This window comes from Salvelinus namaycush, chromosome 3, assembly GCF_016432855.1.
Source record: "Salvelinus namaycush isolate Seneca chromosome 3, SaNama_1.0, whole genome shotgun sequence".
NCBI classification, from domain to species: domain Eukaryota; kingdom Metazoa; phylum Chordata; class Actinopteri; order Salmoniformes; family Salmonidae; genus Salvelinus; species Salvelinus namaycush.
Window position 1 is genome coordinate 61,039,122 of NC_052309.1, and position 18,772 is coordinate 61,057,893.

Below are 18,772 nucleotides of genomic sequence, written 5' to 3' on the forward strand. Positions count from 1 at the left end.
CAACCAGTCAGGCTGCTCTCGATGGTGCAGTTGTATAACTTTTTGAGGATCTGAGGACCCATGCCAAAACTTTTCAGTCTCCTGAGGGGGAATAGGTGTTGGTGTGTTTGACCCATGATAGTTTGTTGGTGATGTGGACAACAAGGAACTTGAAGCTCTCAACCTGCTCCACTACAGCCCCGTCGATGAGAATGGGGGTGTGCATGGCCCTCCTTTTCCTGTAGTCCACGATCATCTCCTTTGTCTTAATCACGTTGAGGGAGAGGTTGTTATCCTGGCACCACACTGCCAGGTCTCTGACCTCCTCCCTATAGGCTGTCTCATCGTTGTCGGTGATCAGGCCTACCACTGTTGTGTCATCGGCAAACTTAATGATGGCGTTGAAGTCGTACTTGGCCATGCAGTCATGGGTGAACAGGGAGTACAGGAGGGGACTGAGCACATGCCCCTGAGGGGTCCCATGTTGAGGATCAGTGTGGCAGATATGTTGTTACCCTCCCTTACCACCTGGGGGCGGCCCGTCAGGAAGTCCAGGATCCAGTTGCAGAGGGAGGTGTTTAGTCCCAGGGTCCTTAGCTTAGTGATGAGCTTTGAGGGCTCTATGGTGTTGAAAGCTGAGCTGTAGTCAATGAATAGCATTCTCAAGTAGGTGTTCCTTTGGTCCAGGTGGGAAAGGGCAGTGTGGAGTGCAATAGAGATTGAATAATCTGTGCGTTTTTTCTTAACTCTATTCTTAACTGCCTAATAAACACATCCAGCAGAAAATGTCTCTTCTACTTTCAGAAATGTTGTGGGACTGTGGTTCGGGCCGGGGGAGGTTCTGGAGGTTTTCGTGGGGAGAGGAGTGTAGCCTGGCTGGCGACACAGTTTAGCCCTCAGGGTAAACTGGGAATGAAGCATTCACTCCCCTCGCTCTGTAATTTTGAGTTCAGTTGGGTTGGGTGCCGTCACAGTGCAGTGCAGTCTCGACGAGGGACTTTGGATAGACTCTGAAGAGTTCAACGCTTCACAATAGGCCTATTGTTTTGGTTTTATTTTGGGGAGTTGATGTTTACTTTTCAAACTTGAATTTCAACTTACTAGGCCTTTCTTACGAGTCTCCTCTATTTCTGGAGGTTTTTATTAGGGGAGTGAAGGAGGGCCGTGCAGGATGAATGGAACTACTTCTGAGAAGGCGACATCGAGCCTTTCGTCTGATCTCCACTCCACAGTGAGCTGTCACCCGGGCGCCAATGATTTGCCGACCCTGCCAAAGTCTTCTCCCATGGACATGGGGTTCTACAGCGGCCAGACGACGCACAGCCACCACGACTACTACCCCAGCCACAGTCAGTCCTGCTTGCAACCAATGAAGCCATACTCGTATCATCACCACTACAATCTACATGGGGCCTACATTGCCAAATCGGAAAACCCTTATCCTCATACGCAATATGCTCATTATACCCGGGACGTACAGTCACATCTCCAAGATATCGGTAAGATTTACGCATTAGACACGTTGCCATTTTTGGTGAATCTCGAAGTTATGTTTGTTACTATTTTGTTCTGATGTGTCAATGTGGCCGATGTTAAATCAACCATCCAAAAGGCTTATCGCCAACGAGGACCAAACTTTATGCCACAGAACTTAAATGTGCCAACTTAAAATTATATAAATCGAATTTACATTTGGTCAGCCTAATTGGTGTTAGGAATTAATTTGGTTGTTGGGAGTTAAACGGTTTTGAAAATAGTGTAAGTTAGCGTACTTTTGATTTGGAATAATTTATCAACTAAATGTAGCCTACCTTTATGGAAAAAACACGATTTCACATGTGGAAAATCACATGATTTATTACGCATGTAAAAATTCCACATGTTTTGCACATTCAAAATTGTATTTCACATGTCAAATCACGTGGTTTTGGAACACTTTACATGTGATGATATTTCCCATGAAGTTTCTTTACGTGATGCCCTGCAATCGAAATTAGGATGTCCTCAGAAAGTCACAAACTATACACAGTGTTTTCCACTTAGCTACAGATACAGTAATTTACATACATGATTACATTGTGTATGTTTATTTATACAGTAATTATTATTCAACATGTCTTCATGTGGGATTTCAACTCACAACCTCTTGGTTCATGGCATTCAACACTTCCTGCTATGCCACCATGTCTGTGTCAATGACTGATTTCACCTGTATTCCTCCACTGGACCTCAAAGTAAATCTCAAGAAAAACGATTATATTTATCATAGTGATTCAGGAGTAACATTAAAACAGAATTATATGCTACACTGACTTTAGACAACTATACAGAAAACCCTTAAAATGCTGAGATAAGTAAACTAAATCAATAATGAGAGAATAGTCAGATTAACTGATGACTAAAATAGCAGTGCAAATGGCAGTCTTTTTGCTAAGTGCAGAGATTTATTATGGTGATTAATCTGTAGTAGACTTTGTGGCACAGCAGAAAGAGCATCACAACCCAAATCCAGAGGTTGTGAGTTCAAATCCCAGGTTGGGTCATGTTGAACAGTCAGTACTAAGTGATCAAAATAAATCATATTGTCATTGATTAAAGATTTATGCACTTTTTTATTACACATTTTAGCTCAACAATGTACGCCTTACATTAAAGCTAGAATCCTCAATTGAAACAATAACAAAGTGGGCATCCCGCCTGTGTTTTGGTAAAAAGCTGAAAGATGGGCCTGGAGAAATGTAACCATTCTCAAATTCATAGACAGAGCTATTGATCCATGATATATCACAATTATAGTTTAAACCACGTTTTGAGGCTATACAGTGTTTGTTTACATTTACATTGTTTACAAACATTGGAGTAAAACAAGCTTGTATTTTGGGTTCTGCTGCGGTAGGACAGTTGATCTAAGCTTGTGAGGCATTTATAAGTTGTATTATTCAAGAATCAATGGGCATATATCGATAATTGATCATTAATTGATCATTAAAGTCCAAAATGTATGTAGCAAATAAGGATTCCAGATTTTAAATCGCCATACCATTTCATTACTTCCCTTACAAAAAAGCATGTGACATTTACAGTTTCACATGTGAAATAGCGGAAATAGCTGAGGTCAGATGTTCAAATGTATTCAATTTAGAGTTCACATGTTAACACCCCCTTTATACATGTGAGGAGGATAATGTTTTCACTTCACATATGAATTGCAGATTCAGATGTGAAAAACTTTCACATGGGAAAATTTTATTAGCATTTTCACGTGGAAAAACGTTCAAATGTTGTCACATGTAGTTTCATGGTATAAAGTGTTGAAATTTTGCATCCCCATGTTGTCACATTTATTTCATATGAGATGTTTTCATATGTGCTGAGATGATTTCACATGTGTACTTTCATGTTATCACGTGTTTCTTTTACATGTTTTACATGTTATTAAAAAATAATCCTTATGAATATGCTATACAAATTGAGTAGGCCTAGGCCTGTAGACAGTATGTCAAGAATATATTTTTTGCTATTCTGCATTCTAGGCTGCAAAGCCAACAACATGTGATATGTGACAACTTTTAATTAAAATAAAATCAGCTAAAGCCTACCCCATTTGTATTTTTGTCAAAATTCTTAAAGGTACCAAACAGTCATTCTGATTCCTATGTAAAATAGCCTTTTGAGTTACTAAAATATCACCCATAATATTCGTTTTGAATAGAAATGCTCAGAATATGAGAAAAACAATTTTGCGCTGGTGGCTAACCACCAGGAAGTTTGAAAAGACAGGCTTGAGTGGGCGGGGAGCTTATATTCATGACCTCGCCTTGACTGACAGCTCTTTGAAACGCCTATGTCAAGCAACTTGGTTGCAGTGAGCAGTGTAGCAGTAAAATCCTCTCAAGCTAATTTAGTGGTTCACTAAGCAACTCAAACAACATTGAAATTGCATCAATAATGTCAAAAATGTTTTATACATCTCCCGTTTGGCATGTCTCTGTGGTTCACAGCACTACTGACGGATGTGTTGATTTGACAACTGCGTCAGAGTATTGAACCTTTTCCCCCGCCTTTTGTTCCATGCTGGCTGAAGACCTAACTAACCAGTAGCTAGCTAACACCAGACACAGGTGAAGACCTAGCTAACCAGTAGCTAGCTAACACCAGACACAGATGAAGACCTAGCTAACACCAGCCACAGGTGAAGACCTAGCTAACCAGTAGCTAGCTAACACCAGACACAGGTGAAGACCTAGCTAACCAGTAGCTAGCTAACACCAGACACAGGTGAAGACCTAGCTAATCAGTAGCTAGCTAACACCAGACACAGATGAAGACCTAGCTAACCAGTAGCTAGCTAACACCAGACACAGATGAAGACCTAGCTAACCAGTAGCTAGCTAACACCAGACACAGGTGAAGACCTAGCTAATCAGTAGCTAGCTAACACCAGACACAGATGAAGACCTAGCTAACCAGTAGCTAGCTAACACCAGACACAGATGAAGACCTAGCTAACCAGTAGCTAGCTAACACCAGACACAGATGAAGACCTAGCTAACCAGTAGCTAGCTAACACCAGACACAGGTGAAGACCTAGCTAACCAGTAGCTAGCTAACACCAGACACAGATGAAAGTGGAAACACAAAAGTATCTTTGACATAGATGAATATGGTAAACTTGTAATTACATTTGCTGATACCCTACCGCCAAATATTGACACAGTAGAGTAGCTATCTAGCTATATAAACCATGCCCCTTTGCAACCAAGCCTTCTCGGATGTTGGTTACAAGATGGTACTTATTTAAATTAGGTAAGAGAAAATTAAGGTGATGATACCCTATCACTTTAATAATCCCGCCTCCTGAATCCAAGTGTTTGACACGGGGGAGGGGACCAATAACTTTATGATAAAACTTTATCAAAGTGGAAGCAACAGTCATACATTTCATACATTGATGATCATACTTTGATCTGGTTTCATCCAAATATCATCCAATTTCATGAAAAACATGATTTTGACTGTTCATGGCCTTTAAGATGAGCTCCCAAGGAATAGTGCATTATATAATTTTTATCCTACAATTCAAATGACCCATTAGGCCTAGCCTACTTTGATCGTTTTGCAACAACACACTATGCTATTAAGCTCTTGAATAATATAAATTGTTCATATGGCCTAGAATGCTAATTAAAATGTAGCCTATTCTGTAAATGCAAAAGGTTTCCTTATTTTATCCAAAATTGGTTTTGCAAAGCAGCTGAAACCTTCACATTTGAGAGAGAACTGCTATTGTGTTTGTGTTGTCAATGGTAATTGTAGTGTTGTTAACAATGTTTAGGTATCTAGGCCCTATAACATACCGTTTATCGTTTTATCCAGAAATAATATTTATCTTCGAATTGGCCCGAAGCCAAGTGCATCAACATCAGGTGTCACATCATGTCAGTCTGACACGCGTTGCTTTTTGGCTCAATAGCCTGACTTAGAGCTTTGACTTGATCACTGCATGTGAAAACACCCCAACAGTCTATATACTTGATGAACCAATCATCCTCTCTCATTAGTGTCATATCCCATAATAATGTGAGGGGCATTGGAATCTCTTGGACAGAGACATTTTGTGCACCAAACCCTGTTTAGGCTATTGAGTAGAGCATATTTCAGAACTGGTAAAAAAAAAAAAAATGTAAGGCAGAATTATATAAAATTTAAAATTGACTAATGAAATATGTCATCATTCATCTTTTATCATAATACTTTTCATTAATCTGTGATCATAATACTTGATTTCTGTAGGCATAGGCATATAGCCTACTGTTGAAGCCCTCTGTAGGTCTAGTGTAAATGTATGAGCCCCCTCAAGTCCTTTAGCCTACTAATGCTCTGTTGTCATTTTTCATTTTTCAGTGAAAGAGGAACCAGAGCCTGAGGTGAGAATGGTCAACGGAAAGCCTAGAAAAATCCGAAAACCTCGCACCATATATTCTAGTTACCAGCTCGCTGCGTTGCAACATCGCTTCCAGGGAACTCAGTATTTGTCTCTTCCTGAGAGAACCGAACTAGCGGCTCAACTCGACGTGACACAAACACAGGTGAGGAAGCCAACAGGCCACACATACCACTGTTATGACACTCTGTTGAGAGACTTGTATCTCTATGATTTATGTTCATTTGTCTAATAAAACCAGGAACTATACTGGCATCTTTTTGCATACTGTAATTCTACACCTAGTGAATCATCTGAGATGTTATAGATTTATGGCTTTTTACATTCACAAGTATGTGGTACATTTTCACAACTCTTAGTACAAAACTCAAAACAGATCAACAAAAAGGCAGTTGTTTTAAATCTCTAAGCACATGCTCAATTGACTTAGTACAGCACACAAAATCATACAGTCACTTTTTCACCAAACTTAATCAGTGTTTCATCTAGAAATACATGTTTCACATTGCAATACTTGTTCATATAAAGTAATTGCCTTTCACAATGTAATACTCACAAGACATGTTACTATTACTTAATCCGACTGTTCTTAATTGATGATCACTTAAACGTTTAGTAAACCTATGGATTGTACACGTAAACGTGTTTGTTTACAACCGATTTTGAGAATTGCATAATAAAAAAGTATGTCTGTAAAGTAGAAACATAAAAAATATATGATATATACTCGAATGTACTGCTATGATGATGACTATTATGATTTTACTTCACAGTAAGTTAAAAAAAAAATCTGATCAGAGATGTACTGTATGTAACAAATCAAAGTTAATCGGTCGCGTACACAGATTAGCAAATGTTACAGCAGGTGCAGCGAAATGCTTGTGTTTCTAGGTCCTACAGTGCGGTAATACAATACCAATAGACAAATATTCCAGAAAGCCCAAAACAAGAAAGAAATGCATCCCCTACACAATACATATGTATCCAAAATTAAGTTTGCCATGACAAAATGTTTTCCCCTAGGTGCATGAACAATGAGGATATTTACTGCAAATTCGATGAGAATCTATGGCCAAATGCTCAAGACAGGCTTAATGCAAACTAGTGGCTGCTAAAATGTATGTTTCCTTAATTTCTTTCATTTGATTACATAGTGAAAGATGTCTTCAATGATCACGCCTTTGATCACACATGGGATAGAAATGATGGAAATTTGATGTTCAGTCAATTTTAATGGGTAGTTCCGGTGTATAGCCTAATGTGAAAACAGTGTAATGTTCTGTAATGTACAGACTGTAGCATACTACATTCAAAGGACAATTTTGAAACATGTATCTTACAATTCACCAAATACTTGTAAAAATAGTGCCAAAGCGATAAAAAAGCGGTATTGTTTATATTATATGTCAAACCACCAGGGTTTTTAACCTCTTCCTGTCGTTTTCATATCTGATAATTGATAGCTTCATTTATTGATGAAAGTTTGCATCTGGATTCCAAATTTCAATGCAACATAATTAGGTATATTCTATTCTAATAAGGCCTAGGGTGTCAATATGAAATTACAACCCTTTGCTAGATAATACATTTTTAACCCATACCTTCACATTTTCTGGTACAAACATCCTGACCTTCTATTTAAACCTGTAGCTCAAATATTTTTTCTTCCAGGTCAAGATCTGGTTCCAGAATCGCCGTTCCAAATTCAAGAAGCTGTACATGAACGGGGAAGTTCTACTGGACCACAGCCCAGGAGCCAGTGACTCTATGTCCTGCAATTCACCCCCATCCCCGGCCATTTGGGACCGTAGTGTACCCACAGACCCCGCCACTAGAGAGCAGGCTCCCCAGCCCTCCCTTGGCTCCACTCTATGTTATGTGGAGAACTACACTCATCACTGGTATCAACAGACCTCACAGTCACGCTCACAGCACTCAGGACTGGTACTTCAGCACACAACACCACCTAAGAATATGGGGGCGGTGTACTAACACAAAATGTACCGGTACAAACTGTGGGTTAACAACATGGCGGCTCATTGGAAATAAAGCCTAGAGGGCTGTGATGGGATTTGTGTGCCAATACAGAGGGCTGAACTTCACGGACAATTTGGGAAACATGCACAAGGACTTGTTGTCTCTGTTATATACAAATTGTATACAAAAAGAACGGACAAATCCAAGTCCATATTCTGTTTAGATAGAGTGATGAGATGCTAATGTTATCAGTGGCTCATTTCACTCTGTTGGAGAGATTTGATATGAGAATGGATAGAATGGCAGCCTATTTGGTGGTACTTCCCTTTACGGTGGCCCACTGTGGGACCTTTAACGACCTTTAACTGAACAATGAAAAAGGTCCTTTCAGATTCTTTGATCTACAGCTATGCAAATATATACCGTCAGTGCATTCAACGCCATTTGTTTCTTCACAATATGAAACACTCACAGATACATGGAAGTAGCGTGTACCATTTTCATACATTTGTTAATTATACTTGCCATTTGTTGCATTTATATAGATGTCATCAAGGCGCAATTCAACATTTTATTTCACAGTGGTTCAAAACAAAACATCTCTTTTGAAGTTGCAGAGAACTAACTATAGGGGGAAAATGTGTATTTGGTACTCTTTGCGTTTGCAATCGATTTTTTGGTAAAAGCCATAAACTCTGGTTATTTATAATGTAGCCTATTTTATACTCTATTGATCTGTTAGTAGAAAGTCAATGTGACACTTTTGTGCCTGAGAAAAACATATTTTATAGGTGATCTTTGGAGTGAATAATAAAGTTTTTGTTTTTATTAATTCTATTTACACCAATTGAAATTATGTAATATTTACGCACGCACGCACGCACGCACGCACGCACGCACGCACGCACGCACACACACAAAGTGTAAATGACCCCTTGAGATAACATTCAAATCTTGTTTCCATAAACTTCTTTATACAAATGATCAATTGAAACAGTTGTAAGGACAAAATGGAATAGTAGAAATGATATATTTACAGTCCAGACCAATAAATATACAGGAGCTTAGGAGCTGGATCTCTATTGGGATGGAATCACATGTTATATTACAGTTGTATCTCGTTGGTACTACTTTCACAAGTATGTGATTTATTTTTTCAACTTTAGTACAAAACTCCAAACTGGTAACACTTGCAACACAGCCAGTCTTACATTCGAAACCTTTCATTGTACATACATTTTTTTGTTGTAAACATCTTTCACCACATAACCATTGATCCAAAATATAAGTTTACTGTGAAATATAATGAGTACATTGGTTAAATCACAAAAACACAACATAATGATATATTCTCAATTTAGTTATTTGGCGGCTCATATTTGGCGGCACAACCAGTTAATCCGATACCAAAACATGTAAGATACATGTTTCAATACTGTCCTTTGAATGTATTGTCCTTCAGTACTGTACATTACACTGTAAGATGCATGTTTAGGCTATACACCTGCACTACCCATTAAAATTGACTGGACATCACAGTTCCATCATTTCTTTTTTTACCCCCTTTTTCTCCCCAATTTCGTGGTATCCAATTGTTAGTAGTTACTGTCTTGTCGCTACAACTCCCGTACGGGTTCGGGAGAGACGAAGGTTGAGAGCCATGCGTCCTCCGAAACACAACCCAACCAAGCCGCACTGCTTCTTAACACAGCGCGCATCCAACCCGGAAGCCAGCCGCACCAAGGTGTCAGAGGAAACACCGTACACCTAGCGACCTGGTCAGCGTGCACTGCGCCCGGCCCGCCACAGGAGTCACTAGTGCACGATGAGACAAGGATATCCCTACCGGCCAAACCCTCCCTAACCCAGACGACGCTAGCTAGGCCAATTGTGCGTCGCCCCATGGACCTCCCGGTCACGGCCGGCTGCGACAGAGCCTAGGCTCGAACCCAGAGTCTCTGGTGGCACAGTGCCTTAGACCACAGTGCCACCCGGGAGGCCACATTTCCATCATTTCTATCCCATGTGTGATCAAAGGTGTGATCATTGAAGACATCTTTCACAATGTAATCAAATGAAAGAAATTAAAGAAACAATCTTTCGCAGGCACTAGTTTGCAATCAAGCCTGTCTTGAGCATTTGACCATAGGTTTTGATCGAAATGGCAGTCAATATCCTCATTGTTCATGTACCTTGGGAAAAACCTTTTGGTCTAAATAGGTCTGGATTGAAATCATTGCATGCCTCCTCCATGGCCTGAAGGAGGGTGGTACGCTCATGGGGATGGTAATCATACATCTTCCGCCTGTATGGTAATCATGTATTGTATTTTGCAGTATTGTACTTATGTATTGTAGTGGTCCTGTATGTTGCTCAGTTCATAAAAGCATGGCACTAGCAACACCAGAATTGTGTGCTGGATTCTCACCAGGGTCACATACCAAAATGTGTGGACTGTATCTGCTGCGTAAATGGCATATATTACAGTACTCGCTTATGTAAAATGACATGATTTTACATAGAAAATCACATGATTTCACGTTTTGCACATTTTATTTCACATCTGAAATAACGCGAAACCATGTGGTTTTGGAACACAGGATATTTTTCACATGAGATTTCACAGGTGATTCCCTGCAAACAAAAATGTGTCGTTAGGATGTCCCCGGAACGTCACGCAGTCACAGTGTTTTTAACTGACATATTAGACACACATGATTACATTGCGTATGTTTATTTATACAATAATTATTCAACATGTCGTGACCTGGGATTTGAACTCACAACCTCTTGGTTCACAGCATTCAGATCTTCCTGCTACATCACCATGTCTGTGTCAATGACCGATTTCACCTGTGTTCCCACACTTTGGACTTCAAAGTAAATCTCAGCATTGTTACAAATACACACAAAAAAACGATGATATTTATCATAGTTATTCAGGAGTAACATTGAAACAGAATAATATGTCTCGCCAACATTAGACAACTATACAGAAAACCCTCAAATTACTGAAATAAGTCAATTACATCAATGATGAGAGAATAGTCAGATTAACTGATGACTAAAATAGCAGTGCAGATGACACTATTTTGCTAAGTGCAAAGATGTACTATAGGTCATGAATCGGTAGGGGACTTCTGAGAATGCTACAGACTTTCTGGCACAGCAGAAAGATCAGCGTACCCTAAATCCAGAGGTTGTGAGTTTTGAAAAGTCAGTATTACGGGATCATGTCAAATGTAATCATGTTGATTAAATAAATTTACACTATTTTAACTGAACAGTGTACCACTTACCTTAAAACCCCCATACCATTTCATTACTTCCCTTACAAACAAACACATGTGAAATAGCTGTTTTCACGTTGAGCTGAGAGACACACGAGGTCAGTTGTTCACATGCAAAACCATATGTTCACATGTATTTCATTTAGAGTTCACATCATTTTGAGTTCACACCACCTTTTCACGTGAAGAGAATAACGGTTGTTAAAATGTACCACATACTTGTGAAAAAGGCACTAAAGCGATAGAAACAACTGTAGTTAAAGTTGATAAGGAAGGACCAACTATATTTGGCGGCTCATGGGTTAAGTGTGTGAGGCAGACAGTTTGCCTGTCTGTCTGAGTCAGTGAGGTGAACATGCCCTGGATTTGGGAAGAGCTGCCAGCCTGCGTGTGAAGAAGCTGTGGGAGGTGACAGGCGGGCAGACACACTGGAGTCTCTGGATTTTAATAGCACACTACTGAGAGAGAGAGAGAGAGAGAGAGAGAGAAAGAGAGAAAATAGAGAGAAAGAGAGAGAGAAAATAGAGAGAAAGAGAGCGAGAGAACAAATAGAGAGAAAGAGAGATAGATAAAGCCCTTTCAATTGAATTCAGAGAGAAAGAGAGAAGGAAAGAGAGAGAGATAAAGCCCTTTGAATTGAGAGAGAACGAGAGAGAGAGAGAGAGAGCAAGCAAGAGAGAGACTCAGTTAAGGAATGGGAGAGAGACAGTTGGAAAGGGAAGGAGACTGTGACGAAATAACTGTCCATCTCCCAGAATCCTTGCTTGCTTCAGGCGCTCGCATACCGACCAAGAGTACCAACAGTTTACCTGGCTGGTCTGTTTTGCAGAGTTATAGAGTGACAGAATGTGTCATCAGGGATGGGGAGATGGATGGTTAGAGGGACAACAGGACATCATGGGAAGGGGAATCTACAGATGTAGGATCTTAAATGGAGCCAGTTTGCTACAGCAAGAAAATAATCCTATAGCAACAGGAAATATGAATTATTATGTGGATTATAATTTATGTACATTTTTGTAGAGTGGAAAAACATTTTGTTGTACGGGAAAATTAAGTCTTGACATTTCAAAGTGAAAATTACAAACTTCAGAAGCCTTTTTCAACTTCAAATGTGCTACAAATTGTACATTGTAGGAAAGGTCTCCTGCAGCAGGGTGACCAAATGAAGATCATACATCTATAGGTAGAGGCTGCTGTACTGGCCCGGAGGACTGAGCACAGAGCATGGAAACCCCTTCATACCCCATCTTTAACAGGTTCGTTAATAACAGCCCCTGCTGGTCTGATTTGAAACGTATTAATTTTGTCCTTCGCCTCCTCCTGTCCAAAAACATGTAGTGAGGAAGTGTCGTCCTATGGCAAGCACATTTAGATATCTGGGATATTGGATTTTAAAGTAGTAGCTCAAAATAACTTTGCTAGAATTCAAAACGCAAAGACAGGGACACAAAGAAACCCTTACTCTCACTAACAAGTGGCATCATTCTACAGTGATAAACATGAAAACACAATCATGTCTTCTTTGAGTTGATGGGAAGCTATGGAAGCTTGAAATGGTCAAGTTCTGTGAAGTCTATCTCTACCAATGACTCTATGGGACAAACAATATACATTTTGTAGTTAGCAGGAGGAGCGCTCCCTGGCTCTGTGTGTGGGCCTCTGGTCTCTCATGCCTCACTCAGCAGGCTGACTGGACGCCTTAAGCCTTAGGAGATAGGAGTTGATTATATGTCGGGTGTGTGGGCTGAGGGGGTAGCATTGAGATTTTATCCCACCAAGCAACTTAGCACATTCAACATTGTCATCATGGTAACTGAATCGTTAGCGAAGTCGGACATGATTGATCAGAATCAACCACATTTGAAAAACAAACAAAGTTTACCAAACATTAGGAACATCTTCCTAATATTGAGTTGCACCCCCTTTTGCTCTCAGAGCAGCCTCAATTCGTCGGGGCATGAACTCTACAAGGTGTTGAAAGCGTCACACAGGGATGCTGGCTTATGTTGACTCCAATGCTTCCCACAGTTGTGTCAAGTTGTCTGGGTGACCTTTGGGTGGTGGACCTTCCTTGATAAACATGGGAAACTGTTGAGTGTGAAAAGCCCAGCAGCGTTGCAGTTCTTGACACAAACTGATATGCCTGGCACCTACTACTATACCCCGTTCAAAGGCACTTAAATATATTGTCTTGCCCATTCACCCTCTGAATGGCACACATACACGATCCATGTCTCAATTGTCTCAAGGCTTCAAAATCCTTCAATAACCTGTCTCCTCCCCTTCATCTACACTGATTGAAGTGGATTTATTAACAAGTGACATAAATAAGAGATCATAGCTTTCACCTGGATTCACCTGGTCAGTCTATATGTCATGGAAAGAGCAGGTGTCCTTAATGTTTTCTATTCTCAGTGTAGTAGGTGCAGTCACGGTCCATATCTAGTCAAACAGGAATCCATATTCCCACTGTTATTCTCACAAGCGAACCTATGGATGGGGTGCGGGGGTTATCTGGAGGTGGATTGGGTGGTTGGGTGAGAACTGAGAAGCACAGCTGAGGAGGACAGCATCCCAGCTTGCAGACGTCATACTGCCTCTCAAGGCAGGGAAGGGATATGGTTTCACTCTTACCACAAACATCACTCACCACTGTCATTTTCATATGGGGGAAAAAAACACAGACAAAGATGGGATGGAAGAGGCATGAGAGACAGCTGTGGACTTTTCACTGACCCTGGAATATTTATTCTCTGTGTTGATGTTTGCAGCAGGGACACTTTTCTGCCATTTGCTTTGGGTGCTACTATTCGTAGACGGGGATGTATTGCACCTAAGGTTGGGTTTTAATTATAGACATGGTCGAGATAAGTCATGCTGAAATGACTGTATCTGTGGTGTAGGCCTACCTGTTTAGGACACTTTTGCCAGGTCGGAAGGAATAGGTCTATCCATAATCGTAGACATTTCCAAAATAATTAAGACAGAATTTTCTCGCTTTGCTGCACACCTGTCTGTGGTTCACACACCTGTATCTCTAGCGGTTAAGAACATTGGGCCAGTAACTGAAAGGTCGCTGGTTCAAATCCCTGAGCCGGCAAGGTGGAAAAGTCTGCTGTTCTGCCCTTGAGCAAGGCAGTTAACCCCCAACAACTACTCCCCGGGCGCCGATAACGTGGACGTTGATTCAGAGGGGTTGGGTTAAATGTGGAAGACACATTTCGGTTGAATGCATTCAGTTGTGCTGCTGACGAGGTATCCCCACCATTAGCTAATGAGCCCTGCAAAATTGGCACGTCATGCTGCCACCAATGATTGGCTGCAACAGACAGGAAGTAGTGTAAGCATGTGCATGCAAAACGAGAACACACCATTAGCAGCTATGTTTGATTTGGGAAGGGGGATAAATTCTTAAAAACTGGTTTGAATAGGTTTCTTTCTTGCGCACTGCTCGGTAAATGACGCAGAATTAATATAGGCCTGAACTGTCTACCGATTATGGACAAAGGGTTGCTTTATGTGCTCATGGGAAATGGTAAACTGGGAAGTGGTAGCTAAGTCCACATGAATGTGTTCACGTGCCATTGAAGTCGTAACAATTCTTCATCCAATAAGATTTTAACTTGATAAGCTAGCTAACATTGCTTATAACAAAGTTAGCTAACGTGCTTAACATTGACATAATGGTCAAACTAGCTATGTTTTCCTTATTGCTAACGTTGTAATTGTCAAAAAAGGATTTGTCATCTTTTGGTTGAAAATGTAAAAGGTCAGTGGTGAAACGTCACAACTTGGCAACTCGGATAACAAAAAGTTTCCCACTTGTAATTCCAACTTGGAGACTCGTTCAAGCAGTATTCATGGATGCCAAAAAAATTACCAGGAAAAAAAGAGAAAATAATAGAAAAACATAGAAAATAATGTATCTTTCATCTCTCTGTCTCTCTCATAATTTTCCTTCAATTCGCAAGAGGCTGAATGTATCTCACTGGCGGAAGCATCCGAGCATGCGAAACAGTGCCCCTCTGTCTCTGTATGTGTAGGCCATCTATTTGAGGCTGACTGGTCCAAAAGAGTATGACATTGTTGCCGACCATAGCATTGAATGCAAAGAAAGCCAGCAAGCATTTGGCCTCCTTGATAAAATTATAAAATAATAGCCAATCAGCGTTGAGCTAAACTGAGTGAGCTCAACTGTGAATGGTTCTGGCGCACCAAAAAAAAAGTCTCAAGGGAAGCCAGTTTGGATTTGGTGTCACTCCCATCATCGCATCGAGAGCATGCGTCATTGACAGAAACAACTTGAATTGTTGCATCTCGTTGTGTTGTTGTCCTCCAGTGGTCAGCTAGCTAAAATTGTCCCTTTCCTAAATTAACTATGGATGGAGATAGGGATTTGGACTTGTGGTTTAACTTAATTCTCCGTACTGGCCTATCATTATAACGGCGATTCTGATCCGACCATTAATTGATACATTGTTGTGCCCCTGGCCTGAGAGGATTGAAGTTCAGTATGTAGCTAGATGTAGAAGGCTAATGTTAACTAGCTAACATTGCCCAATAAAAGGAAGTTAGGCTAGGGAGCAAGCATTTTAGCCAGGAAACTTAAGAAAACTAAAAACAAAAGTGTGTACTGTATGACAGAGTGATAGTCTGTTTCGTCAACATGAAAGAGAGGAGGATGGCATTGGAGTTTCTCTACAAGTAGGGTGAGTCAATATGTTTTGTCTACTTGCACGAACTTGCACGCACACACACACAGAAATCAGAAACATGGACAGCCACATCATATTTAGCTTACATTGATTGGACTAAATTGTTTTTGGTATCTTTTAATTTTTAGTCACTGTATAAGACTAAGCAGAGGTGATTTGATGATGTTGAAGTTGAAATTCTGATGGAATAGTGGAGGCAGTTCTTGTTTTCTTTGTGAAATGCGGTAACTCTCCGTAGTTCTATACTGAACAAAAAAATAAATGCAACATGTAAAGTGTTGGTCCCATGTTTCATGAGCTGAAATAAAAGATCCCAGAAATGTTCCATAAGCACAAAAAGTTTATTTCTTTAAAATGTTGTGCACAAATTTGTTTACAACCCTGTTAGTGAGCATTTCTCATTTTCCAACATAATTCATCCACCTGACATGTGTGGCATATCAAGAAGCTGATTAAACAGAATGATTATTACACAGGTGCACCTTGTGCTGGGGGAAATAAAAGGTCACTCTAAAATGTGCAGTTTCGTCACAACACAATGCCACAGATGTCTAAAGTTTTGAGGGAGCATGCAATTGGCATGCTGACTGCAGGAATGTCCACCAGAGCTGTTGCCAGAGAATTGAACATTCATTTCTCTACCATAAGCCTCCTCCAATGTCATTTTAGAGAATTTGGCAGTATGTCCAACTGGCCTCACAACCACAGACTACATGTATGGTGTCGTGCGGGCGAGCGTTTTGCTGATGTCAAGGTTGTGAACAGAGTGCCCCACGGTGGTGGTAGGGTTATGGTACGAGCAGGTATAAGCTAAGGACAACAAACACAATTTCATTTTATCGATGGCAATTAGAATGCTCTTGCCATTCATCTGCCGCCATCACCTCATGTTTCAGCACGATAATGCACAGCCCCATGTCGCAAGGATCTGTACACAATTCCTGGAAGCTGAAAATGTCAGAGTTCTTCCATGGTCTTCATACACACCAGACATGTCACCCATTGAGCATGTTTGGGATGCTCTGGATCAACGTGTACAACAGCGTGTTTCAGTTCCCATCAATATCCAACAACTTCGCACAGGCCACGATCAACAGCCTGATCAACTCTATGCGAAGGAGATGTGTCTGATCCATGCCCCTACCTTTTTTAAGGTATCTGTGACCAACACATGCTTATCTATATTCCTAGTCAAGTGAAATCTATAGATTAGGGCCTAATGAATATATTTAAATTCACTGATTTCCTTATATGAACTGGACCTCAGTGAAATCTTTGAAAATGTTGCATGTTGCGTTTATATTTTTGTTCATTGTAAATCAATAGTTGTTTACTGGTCTGAAAATGTCGGAAACATTAACTTGCTTTACCATGCTGTAGGTCATATAACTGTTTGTTACATGCAATATGCTTTATGGACTTCACCAGACAGAGGTTGCTCTCTGGTTTTCTGATGAAATAAAGGTGTGGTTGAATTTATTCTGCCACTGTGTCTTCTTATTGTCTCCGCCTTCAGGCCTATATATCATGGTCGTAATGCATATGAATTAACTAATAGGTTATAGAGAAAACAACGCAATTATCAAAACACATAGGTTGTAATGTGGCTTTTTTCCCTGGCTTCCCCAGTGATTTTACCCACGCACCACTACTGCGTTCAAGTGAAATTCCCCACTTGGAACTATAGATGCAAACGATAACTCCGGTAGGTAGCATGTGCAAAAGCCTAGCCTACCTTTAGACCAATGTAGGTCGTAGTGGTAACATTGTGGTCAACACAATATGATTGTGTTAGCATATTTAGCCCTGAGTGTCCACTTGTGGAAAATAATCCAACTGCACATTGACAATGGCCGGGATAGAGAAAAAAAATTCCACAGCACTTTTCAATTCACACCACTTTTGATTTAGTTTAATAAAATATATCGATGCAAAGCTTTATAGAGGGGCAAAGAGCTGTTACTTAGACCGATTTGCCACATTTGTCAATTTACGCACAATTTCTGTTCTTCACAGCCGAGTGCTGCCGCAGGCTCTTTGATGTCTTGACCAATCAGATTCACGGAAATAACACGTCGCACCGGCTGGACAAATATCAAGGCGCGCTCTTCACTTTCCTCTGGTATTTATTTAGCAAGCATGATAACACAATACTCCCGACAGACACAAGCAAAGGCTATTACATAAATGTAGCAGCCTATACACCTAAACATTAGCGATCTTACATGCTGTATTGCGTAGAAGCGAGACAATATTTCAGTCTGATCAACTGTAAGCTACTAACAGCCGCTGCATAGTCTAGCCTTATATGCGCCCTGTCCATCTGGCCAGAGTAAATTAAGCTGTAACGTTGTGTATGCTCATATAGAACCCATTTGTTTGTGAGAAAATCAGAATGAATATAAACCAAATTTGATCCAAACTTGGGCTGACTAGGCAATTTAGGCTTTTTCTGTCCAAAATTATTAACTGGAATTAATCAATAAACACAATAGCTGACAGACTGTGAGTAAATGTTTATTAGGCCTACAGTTGCAAAGGGTAGGACTACACGATGCAAATCATCATAAGGAAAGCTCAGCCTTGTGTGTTTTATTGTCCAATCATGTTGCTTTCTCTGTGTACGTGTATAGGAACCACCCTAGTCCTTTAAAATATGAACAAGTACAAAGTTACTGCAGTTTGACTGGGTTTTCATCCTCCCCAAAGCCAGGAGTTTTTCCAGTTTTTTTTATTTGAACCCATGTGACCTGATTAGAAAAACTCTGTTCCCATCACAGCCCATATTAAACATTTCCATCACAGCCCATATTAAACATTTTTACAAGAGATGAATCATGTCCTACCGCATAAGGCATTGCACT

The 18,772-nt window shown here is 40.3% G+C and overlaps 1 protein-coding gene across 1 annotated transcript; it reads left to right on the plus strand.

Annotated features, from left to right (window-relative positions):
* The first annotated feature begins 1,150 nt into the window (after positions 1-1,150).
* LOC120043959 (homeobox protein Dlx3b-like) lies at positions 1,151-7,915 on the plus strand. Its single transcript, XM_038988556.1, has 3 exons — positions 1,151-1,478; positions 5,884-6,068; positions 7,595-7,915. Exons 1-3 carry the CDS (start codon positions 1,151-1,153, stop codon positions 7,913-7,915), a joined length of 834 nt encoding a protein of 277 aa, XP_038844484.1.
* The last annotated feature ends 10,857 nt before the right edge of the window (positions 7,916-18,772 follow it).

Coding starts and splice junctions, on each gene's coding strand:
- LOC120043959 (XM_038988556.1), top strand. CDS start 1,151: ATGAATGGAACTACTTCTGAGAAGGCGACATCGAGCCTTTCGTCTGAT. Junction 1,479..5,883: donor GTCACATCTCCAAGATATCG/GTAAGATTTACG, acceptor TTCATTTTTCAG/TGAAAGAGGAACCAGAGCCT. Junction 6,069..7,594: donor TCGACGTGACACAAACACAG/GTGAGGAAGCCA, acceptor TTTTTCTTCCAG/GTCAAGATCTGGTTCCAGAA.